The 10748-nt window shown below is 42.3% G+C and overlaps 1 protein-coding gene across 1 annotated transcript in view; it reads right to left on the bottom strand.

Annotated features, from left to right (window-relative positions):
* Positions 1 to 8706: 8706 nt before the first annotated feature.
* PACSIN2 (protein kinase C and casein kinase substrate in neurons 2) overlaps positions 8707 to 10748 on the bottom strand; it is a gene marked incomplete at its 5' end in the record, with an annotated part of 15341 nt that continues 13299 nt past the window's right edge. Inside the window, one exon of the mRNA XM_010024398.1 lies at positions 8707 to 10556. Within this exon, the coding sequence (XP_010022700.1) occupies positions 10444 to 10556 (113 nt within the window). The remainder of the gene's footprint in view (positions 10557 to 10748) is intronic.

Raw genomic sequence — 10748 nt, 5'->3', positions numbered from 1 at the left:
AGCGCCTTCCGAGGGGCAGCTGCGGCGTCCGGGGAGAAAACCCGCGGAGGAGCACCGCAGGAACACCACGTCCCGCTCCGTTCTGGGCGTGTGGGGAAAGCGAAGCAGCCGCGTTCCCCTCAAGACAGGGCATATCAAGACAGGGGATACAGCGCGTTGTTATGATTGTGGCTGGACCTGGTTTTGTTCTTGGACTCAACAAGTAGATTCCAAGCACTCTGTAAAAAAATATAGTTTAAACCATCTTTTCATCTCTTCCTTACAGCCAGAGACAAAGCCATAGAACAAAAAGCGTTATAGGTTTGAATTGCTTTCGAAAGCAGCGTGTTCAGATCATAAACCTAAAATCATGAAGCCTCTCTTAACAGGAAACAATAATAGAAATATAACCAGGAAACATGTAACATACTGGAAATCCCTGCCTCAAAAACCTTGGGTGCCTGAAGCATGCTGTGCTGAGTCTGGTTGCACCCAGTGACCTTGTGTCAGCGCTCTGCCCCTCACATTCCACCCTACAGGAGCATTGTCAGTTGGGGCATGAAGCTCAGCAAGGGCAGGGATGAACCCTTTTGCTAAAGACCCCATTTGCTGGAACAGTGGCCAGGATGTTGCAGAGGTCCTGCAGAAGCCACTCAGGTCCCCTGTAGCCAGCCCCATCCTATAGGTGCAAAGTCCTTAAGAATGTTCCTCACAAAACGGCACAAAGACAGCTTTGTGGCTGTGCAGAACTGAGCTCAGCAGGGGTAAGATGATCCATAACAAGATCTTCAAAGCTTGGCATCACAGCACTCTTCTTCAGGGAGCATCAAGGCTCACAAGGGTGTATCCCCTTTTTCCCTACTCTTCAGACATAGACACTTAAGACTTCAGTTATCCATATGTGGAAAAAGCAGTTTAGACACAGTATCTGTAATTCTGTCATTTTGTTTCAGAAAGTCTAGGTTGCAAGGGACATCTGGAGATTGTCTGCTCTAGCCTTCTGTTAAAAACATGGCCATTGATTGAGGTATCTATCTATCGAAATAATCGAGGTAGCTACAAAGAAGATGAGAGTCACCCTTCTTACAAGGAGTCACATAGAAGATGAGGGGTAATGGGCACAAGTTACTCCTGGGGAGATTCTGACTGGGCACAGGAGGAAAATTTTTCACAAGGACAGTGAGATACTGGAATAATCTCTCCAGTGAAGTGGTGGATTCCCCAATATTGGACACTTTTAAGATGGGACAGGGTGCTGCAACATCTAGTCTAGGTGATGCTTTGCCTAAAAAGGTTGGACCAGACAATCGTTGAGGTCCCTTCCAACCTGTTATTCTATGATTCTATGAAGTTCAAAGCTTTGCATGAAAATCTAGCTTCAGCCCTTCAGCCTCAAACCTGCCTGACCTTCAGGACCTTAGGTACAAGAGGTTCACGATCTCCCACAGAAGCTAACAACCCCCAGTTCTTTCTAGTTGGCAGGCAAGTCATTCAGGGTGATGAGACCCATGACCACGTTGGTTCTGGCCAGTCACATGGTGAGCACAGCCTTGAGCACTGGTTCAGGGGTTTCTGCTGGAGCATATGCTGTGTGTTGTCCCCGTGCTGGGCCCTCAGCACTTCAACTCAGAGGCATGCCCTGCCCCTGCAGCACCTTGCTGATCACCAGGGGTCAGTCACTGACACCCTGACAGGCAGCTGAATGCACAAACAATTTACTTTCATTTTTAGAGCATGGACATTGCCAACAGCAGGCCAGCAACCTCTTTACTCTAGATTGACTTTGTTCAGTCTGGCACTATCTCAGGTTGGGGACCTCATCAAAGTATAGGACAGGTGTCCAAAAATCCACCTCTATGCATATAGCCAAGTAACATGGAGACCAGAGTTAAGACATCTGAACCTGTAGAAGCATAAATTGTTGCCTATTCCATAGCAATAATCACCCTCCTTCACAATCACTTGGGATCAAGAATGCCTATCAAGAGACCTCCTTACAAGTGAAGTTTACATTTCAGGAAAACATTGCCTATGTAATTGTAGGTGCTCCTTACATTGTGATCCCCTCCAGAAACACTTGCCAGATCCCATCTGACTGCGTGAGGATTGCCATCCCAGCCTGCAGCCACTGGCCTCACAAGGAGAAAGAGTTGCCAAGTAACAAGGAGAAGTACAATCTTGCCAGTTAATTGGAACAATTAACATCAGAAAAACAAGGTCATCCTAAAGATTCATCTGTCTGGCATGATTCTAAAAAAGTATGCTATTTATTGTCCCATTCCCATACTTTCCCAGCTGCGCTGCTGCCTCCCCAGGCAATGACATGCAAAGGCAGCTAGCGCCTGCCACTGCAGCAAAGTGCATCTTTGGGAAGCACAGGCAAGTAGCACCACTAGGAGGCTGGTTCTTCTGTCTTATGCTGGCCTCCCATTTCAGGAGGTGGTATCTGTCTGTCCCTGAGCTGGGACGTCAGAAAGCTACTAGCTGCCCAGAGCCATCTTGTGCACACAGTCTCCATCCAGGCAGTAAGAAGTTTATCAGCCTTAGTAGTGTTCAAAACCACACAGCACTGTTCCTACCTAGTCTCAAGAGCACCTCTATCCTAAGGCCATATTTCACAATTCAACTATGTGGATGTGCATGCTAGACACATTCCTGTTGCAGACTGCAAGCTCAGCTGATTGCTCGGAGATGAGTTCTAGAAAAGATGGGAGAAAAGCATTTAGCACATGCTTATGAACCTGAGGGAGGTAAGCAGGCGCTGTTGGAGGCAATCTTAGAGGAGCATGTAGGCTGTGGGAGAAAGGTATTATACCAAATGAAGGTAACAGTAGAAGCAAGGGATGAGCTGATCCATCTCCATCAGGGAAAAGGCAGCGCTCATAATTCACTGGCTGTTCTGTACGTTCAGTAAAATAAAATCATCATAAAAAACAAACACACACCAAAAAAAACCAAAAAACCCAAAAAAAAACCCAACCACAAAAAAACCCAAAACAACACAACCAACCAACAAAACTTACTTTCAGGGTGCCTATAGATTGAGAGTACTGGAGTATCCTCTGCTTTGGTGAGCAGCTGTTATGTGCCGTGCAGGTCCTTACTCACAGACCAGCACTGTGAGCAAGACTGAGTCACCTGGTCAAACATGGCTTATGTCCTCAATCCTCAGCAGATTTTCATCTTAACAAAAAACCCTGTCCAAGGAACATAGATTCCTTCCCTGGTCCCATTATCCACAGCATGTTGTGCTGACACTTTCTTTGTCCATGAGAAAGAATGCTGATTAAAGAAATTTTGGAAGTACCCTCTGTATCCTAGTCTCTCCCCCAATGGTGATCTTGCCCATCCCCACGGGAGAGGCAGTCTTGAGAGTCTAAATAATGGAAACCATTGGAATCAGCCCTGAAAGGTGATGGAATGTTCCCAGGAAATAGAAGTGGGCCTCTTGTTCTTCAGCAAGTTTGTGGTTTGAGTGAAAGAGAGAAGGCATAGAAAGAATAGCAGCAGTGGAGGCAAAGTGAACCACAACTTTGCTTTGCCACTTACGCCTCACTGTAGTAGTGTCACATCTTACTAGTGGTTTCTAAGAATGTCCAAAATACACATATTTGTATTCCCAGTGCACACAGAATCACTTAAAAATTGCTTCCATGACAGCTGGTCTGACAAAGATATACATGGAGGTAGACTGCTATATGTGTACCCTCAGAAACAAGTGCCTGGCAAGTACAGCATTCCCTGGAAGGGCTGTGTGTACTACAAGTCCTCTAATCAGGTGCAAATGCAGAGTGACTCACTGCCAGCATGCCAGAATATGACATTGGGTGTTGCTGATTTGCAAATCAAAACCCAAGGGATGTTATTCTTACTACCAACCCAGAACAGAGTTCCAGTTTGATATGGAAGGAAGATTCTAGCAAGCACCACTACAGGCTGGGTGGGGACTGGACTGAGAGCAGCCCTGAAAAGGACTTGGGGGTGCTGGTTGATGAGAAGCTCAACATGACCCACTTGCAGCCCAGAAAGCCTGGGCTTGCTGGGCTGCACCAAAAGAAACATGACCAGCAGATTGAGGTATGTAATCCTGCCCCTCTACTCTGCTCTGGCGAGACATCCCCCTGCAGTTCCACATTCAGCCCTGGGGACCCAACATAAGGACATGGACCTGTTTGAGCAAGTCCAGAGGAGGCCAAGAAGATGCTCCAAGGCCTGGAGCACCTCTCCTATGGAGACAGGCAGAGGGAGTTGGGCTTGTTCAGCTTGGAGGAGAGAAGGCTCCAGGAAGACCTTACAGCAGCCTTCCAGTACCTAAAGGAGTAACAAGAAACCTGGAGAGGGACTTCTTCAAGGGCATGTAGGCACAGGACAAGGGGAAATGGCTTTAAACTGAAAGAGGGGAGATTCAGATTAGACATTAGGAAAAACTTCTTCACTGTGAGGCTGGCGAGGCACTGGCACAGGTTGCCCAGAGAAGCTGTGGCTGCCCCATCCCTGGCGGTGTTCAAAGCCAGGTTGGACGGGGCTTGGAGCAACCTGATCTAATGTGAGGTGTCCCTGCCCATGGCAGGGGGTTGGAACTAGATGATCTTAAGGTCCTTTCCAACCCAAACCATTCAGTGATTCATGCAAGCTAGATCTCCATTATCCTCCCTGTGCCAAAGGTTTCCTTAGAGACAGAGGATAAGTATGAATTGTACTTGATGCCCTTTGGAAAATCTGGCCACACTGAGCAATCTGCTGCTGCTGGCAGCTATATTGTGCATAATGAAAATATGTCACCTCATGACAGTTCTAACTTAGAAAGTTTCAGGCCAACCTCCCTCTGCAAATGACATCCTCAAAGACGTAACACAGTCCCACACAGGTACCATTCCAGTACAAATAATCCGCACTGAAAAGCTCTAGAAGATCAAGCACCCAAATGTCTACTCCCACCATATGGAAATGAAGTTTAGTAATTACATCAAAACCCAGTTGAAACCAGTTCAACACATCAGTAATACATTTTCACTTAGTACTAATGCATTGTTTGTACTGATAACATCAAGAAGCATAACCACTTCAAACAGGTGAGGTTTCTTGGAGCTCTCCATTCTTGAAAGCGGCCTACATCTGAACAACATTGCTCAATACAAAGCCAAAAAGTTACTATGCTGGAATTTACAGACAGCCCTGCTACACACTCAATCCTTATTGTGCTTAGGTAAGCCGCTTGTATTAGCAATGCAAGGGACTTGCCAAGCTACAGCTAGAAGTAGCATCCCATTGCAAAACCCACCTATATTTGCTGCATGACAGCATTTCATCGACAGCAGGGCAATCAGATTTCAGTGTTTTCTGGGGTCTAGAAATATCTATCATCATAGTACTTCACAATTGATATGGTTGCTTACCTCACAGGGTTGGAGATTTCATGGGTCATGCAGAAAGGTGATCTAGCTGAGGTGACGGGAGGCTTGGGATTTTCAAAATGTTCTTGCTAATGTCCCTCATAAAAGCTGAAGTAAACTGCTGTGAAATAATTGAAATGGTCCTTTCATAAATCAGTTACTGACTACAGTAATAAAAAGTGAGAAATTACCAGTGTGTCCCCAGAGGGATTCAGGTGGAGACTTGCAGATTTGAATATTTATCTACTGTTTTGTGAGTAGCAAGCTGGCAGTTTGTTGATACTAAATAACTTACGATCACAGATGTGGAAAATAGCTGCAAAAAGAATCTTGTACAGTACTGATTGCCTAGATAAAGCAACAAGGGAATTTCAAACGTCAAATGCCAAATAGAAATACAGTCTGAACTTCTCTAATAGGGTCAGAAGTAGCTACTACTAAGAAGGAACATTACTGGTTCTCTTTCTGGAACTGATCACAGGTTCTTTTCTGCAGTACTTCATTTAGATCTGTATGAAGAATAGTGTGGTGTTCAGTGAACGGAACTTTCAAAATTATGAGGAAAGAATTTTTTCTTATTTCATAGGACCAAAGATACAGATTTTTTGAAAGTTGAAAATAATATGGCTGAAGTGTCACTGTATGTTGTCCTGCTCCTACACTCTTCCCAAGGCACCCGCTAGTCTGACCTACTACAATCATTCTTAGAGGTTACACCATTTGAAATGTGGCCAGGTGTGCAGTAAAACTTTCAGATGTACACGGGTACATATAGCTTACAAGCAAAGTAAGAGGGCAGTTTGGGGAAAGTGTGTTCAGTATCTTTGTGTCAAGCTTTCAGCCTCAGAAATAACAACTTAAAAGGAATTTTAATATTACTTTGTATTATGTGCACCTTCTCTAATAAAAAAACCTATTATTTTCCTGAAAAGATTCTCCTGATATTCCGTCTTAACTAGACAAATTCATCAGTGTTATCAATTACGGGCAAAAAGTACCAATTTTACGCTAAAAAAAGACACAGCACCTAACTCATTCAGTGATTGCTCCAAGTATCACTGTGGCAAATGTAGTTAACTCCAGCTGGTAGCTGGTCACAAGTGGTGTTCCCCAGGGCTCACTGCTGAGGCCAGCTCTGTTAAGTATCTTCATCAATGATCTGGACCAGGGGATCAAGTCCACCCTCAGCAAGTTTGCAGATAACACCAAGTCAGGCATGAGTGTTGACCTGGGGAAGGCTCTGCAGAGGGATCTGGACAGGCTGAGGCTTGCATGATGTTCAACAAGGCTTAGTACTGGGTCTTGGAAGAAAAGGAGACTCAGGGGAGACCTTACCGCTCCCTACAACTACCTGCAAGGAGGTTGTGGCAAGGTGAGTGTACTTAATGCCCTTCTAACCTGGATGGCGGATAAAACACTCTCGACAAGCCTGTTGATGATACCAAATTATAGACATTACAGAGGGCCACTGCTCAGTGGGAGCTCAACTCTTGAGAAACAGGCTGACAGGAACCTCATGAACAAATGCAGAACGCAAAAATGAACCTCAAAGGCAAACACAGTGTCCTATACCTGCAGAGCTACTCTTTTTTTTAAAGGCCAGATGCTGATAGGATAAAAAGAAGCTCTGCAGAAAAAGACCAGGGTATCTGAGTGAACAACACGAATCAGCAGCATGTACTTAGAGCAGAGGTGGCCCACAGCACACCAGGCTGTATAAGCAAGAGTACAGTCAGCAGGTTAAAGCTACCTAAATGGAAAAGTGTGAAGATGGTACCAGACTTTGAGGTGCACAAGCAAAGTGCAGAGGAAACATAAGAAATACTGATACATGTAAGGAAAAAAAATTCCTCATGGTGAAAGTGAGGAACCATTAAAACAGGTTTTTCAGAGAGGTGGTGGACTCCTCTTCCTCAGAGATGTTCAAGACTCAGCTGGACAAGACCTGAACAACCTGCTCTAATAGGACCTGCTTTGAGGTCCCGACTGCACTAGGTAGCCTCCAGATGTCCCCTGCATTCTCATGCTAGTTTTGGCTATGATGAGTATATTCAAACTCTGTATACTACATATGAGATAACACTCACATTCTTAAAGCAAAATTCTCAACTGAATTCAGCTGTCCATTCAAAATGAGGATGAAACTAGTTGTTTTCATTTGGCCAAACTCATGTCTGTTTCCCAAAGTTCTCATTGAAGTGAAGTTTAGTAAGAGTATCAAAGCACATTAAATGGCCTATTGCTTATACTTGTTTGTCAGCAGTAATGTAAGAATACTTTACTATTTTTAAAATGTTTTATAAATTTGCCATTAGCTTCTGCTACTCAGCATTATGGAAGACTTTGTCCAGTTTTAGACACCCTCCCCTCTTCCCCTGCACTCAGTACAAGATCCTGATAAACTTGAGCAAGGGCAGTGGAGGGACATCAGAGAAATGAAGCACTTGCTCTGTGAGGAGAGGCTGAGGGAATGGGGCTTGTTCAGCCCGGAGAAGAGATTAGTTTGGGGGTCCCAACAGCAGCCCTCCAGCACCTACAAGGAGGCTACCAAAATGAAAGAGCCAGGCTCCATCCAAGCATAGCAGAATGACACACAATAGTCATCAACTGCAATATGGCAGGTCCTAACCATGAATTAAAAGGGGAAAAATATCATTAAGCTTTGTAAGAGCTTGAACAGAGAGGTTATGACATCAGTCTTTGGAAGTTTTCAAGACTAGCTCAAAGGCCTGAGCAAGCTGGTCTGAATGCAGAGCTGACTGTGCTTTAAATAAGACACCAAACTAGAGACCTCTCCTTGGTCCCTCCCACTTGGATTCTATGGTGCCTTGACCGAACTGGACATCCAGCTTAAGGAAATGGTACTTTGTTTAGATTAAAAGATGCAGAATTGACGGGAGAGATGACATGCAACTTTCAGCTAGCCATCAAAAACGCTACTACATTAATCACTGCCAGTCAATCAGACAACTCACAAAAGGAAGAAAATATTCAGATGCTATATAAAAAAAAAAAAAATAATAAAATAGCTTAGCTGCTCACGCAACCTCTATCAGATTTGACTGTACCACCAAAAGCAGCATCACGGTAGATTCTGCATACCCATAAAAGATGTGGTCTCTTCTTCCATAAAGATTTTGCTGGAATGTCTTGCCAAGTGCACTGACTGCACCTCCCCTTTTTTGTTAACAGTAGCACAAATGTCACTGATATAATATTCCTCTTTATGGACTGTCCAGACAATGTAGATTCTGTCACCCTGAATTGCAATAAACCGCATAAATCATTTGATTCATAAGACCATTTCACATACACTGAAATAGTAAAAGGTGCATTCTGTGTATTTAAGAGATTAACAGATTTTATTGTTTTCTAAAATATTTTACAATACAGAGACCCAAACCAGTAATTCCTGATAATTTTAATAACCGTCTTGTGGATGAACAATTATGTTGGTAAGTTTTCCTTGACAGACATATACATACATCCACTTTCTAAGCTTGCACATTTTGGTTCTTTGAAAATGATGACTAAATATACCTATAAGCTCAAAAGCAAACAATAAAGTCCAAGACTACCAACAGTGTTTCATAATTACCTCAAAATAGATTTGTTAGCTTCGTTACAGTGTAGCTTCCTAACATAGCATATCTACTTACCTGATACTTGGGGTTTGTTTTTTTTTTTAACCACAAATCTGCTGTAATTTTACAACCCAGTTTAAATGTAACAAATGCACACTATCTGACACGATTACAGATGGCTGAGCTGTAACTGCAAACAAATGTAGATTTTACAGTGTTCTGCTACAATAATCCATGTAAGGACTAAAGCTAGTTTATACTTTGACCCACAGATTTATCCACAAATACTGATTTTGAGTATGTTAGTGTATTTACTGTACTTCTGAAAACCTAATAACAGAATACTTTGTCTATGGTACAGTAATGAATATGGCAGGAAAGCAGATTTAAATATACCTATAATTTAAACTCTTAAAACAGTCTAAATCTTATTGACATCAAAAGGCTTGATAACTAATAGCCATGCTCTTTATATTTTGGAATATCAAATTATATGTACATATACACAACATAGATAGGCTCTTAATAAAAAGCATTTAGTCTATTTTACAGTCTTCTCTGTTCAAAAAAATTAGCCTTCACAGATTTAACATTTCAAATCATCCAAAAATCATTAGCAGTTTAAAGGAGATCATCTTTTTTCCCCTTCAAACATATGCTGGAAATAGCTACTACTCTGGGGCTTACACATAATTTATCTTTCTTTTGAGTGCCATTTACGATCTAGATGGAAAACTCTTAGTTTAAGCGTCAAACCACGTAAACAACATTCGTAATAGAATCCCAACCCATGACATCTGCAGATCTCTCTGCTACAAATAACCTTCTGTAACAGATATTTATTAAATACAGTATTTGTTTTACAACTTCAAGCCATGCTGACAACATAGAAAGATTACTACAACATGGAAAGAGTTTTCATTCAGTCAACTGGTGACTAAATCTATGTCATAATTTAAGTATTAATTGATAAATCCAAGCATACGAAAAGGTGCTTAACTACATAGCATTTAAATAAAAAAATACTGCATCTTTCAGACATCACTAAGAACAAATAGAAAATTAACTATAATAAACTTTAAAATTCAAGTTGCAAGTTACTGAAGGTCACTTAAAATAACTGATTAAACAAAAGTGAGCATAAGCCACATACCTAGGGTAGGATGAGGCACGAGCATAGAAATGCAAAAATGTTTAGGATTCACGATAACAGACCACGTGGGAAGAAAAAGCTTAAAAATATTTTTCCTATCATACCATTTTTTCAACCTAACCCCTCTCCTTTGCATTGTGCACAAGCTGTGAAAACAGTATCAAATTATTAGTTCAAACATTTGTCTTTAAATCACCATGATTTCAGCATCAAGCTTTTGCCTTTTCATTAAAATATATACACTCTATACATCATTCAGCTTCCTCTTACTTTAAATATATACTGTACAAGCCTATGAGCTTTTGTAACACTTCTGTATTAGCGTTGTCCTTTGTCACTGGATTGGTTCTACATAGTTTGCTGGGTATAAGCCAACTTGTCCATTGTCCAGGCGTCCTTTGCACCAACCCTGCTCATCTTCATTCTCCATTTTAGTTAACTCATCCCCTGAAAATAGAAGGAACATTGTTAACAAACTGTAACCTTGTCAGTAACAATAGGTAGGTAATATGACAGTTACCTGCATGTCCACTGCAGACACCAAGATGCGGCATATGAGCAAATGAATGTCCACTTCAGCCAGGCAAAACCCACCACACTTAGTAATAATTATTTCCTCACGTACAACTTATTTGTGTC

Source organism: Nestor notabilis, unplaced genomic scaffold (assembly GCF_000696875.1).
Source record: "Nestor notabilis isolate BGI_N333 unplaced genomic scaffold, ASM69687v1 scaffold7121, whole genome shotgun sequence".
In the NCBI taxonomy this organism is placed as follows: Eukaryota; Metazoa; Chordata; class Aves; order Psittaciformes; family Psittacidae; genus Nestor; species Nestor notabilis.
Note: the sequence above shows the minus strand (reverse complement) of the source record. Positions and strands in the feature narration are given on the sequence as shown.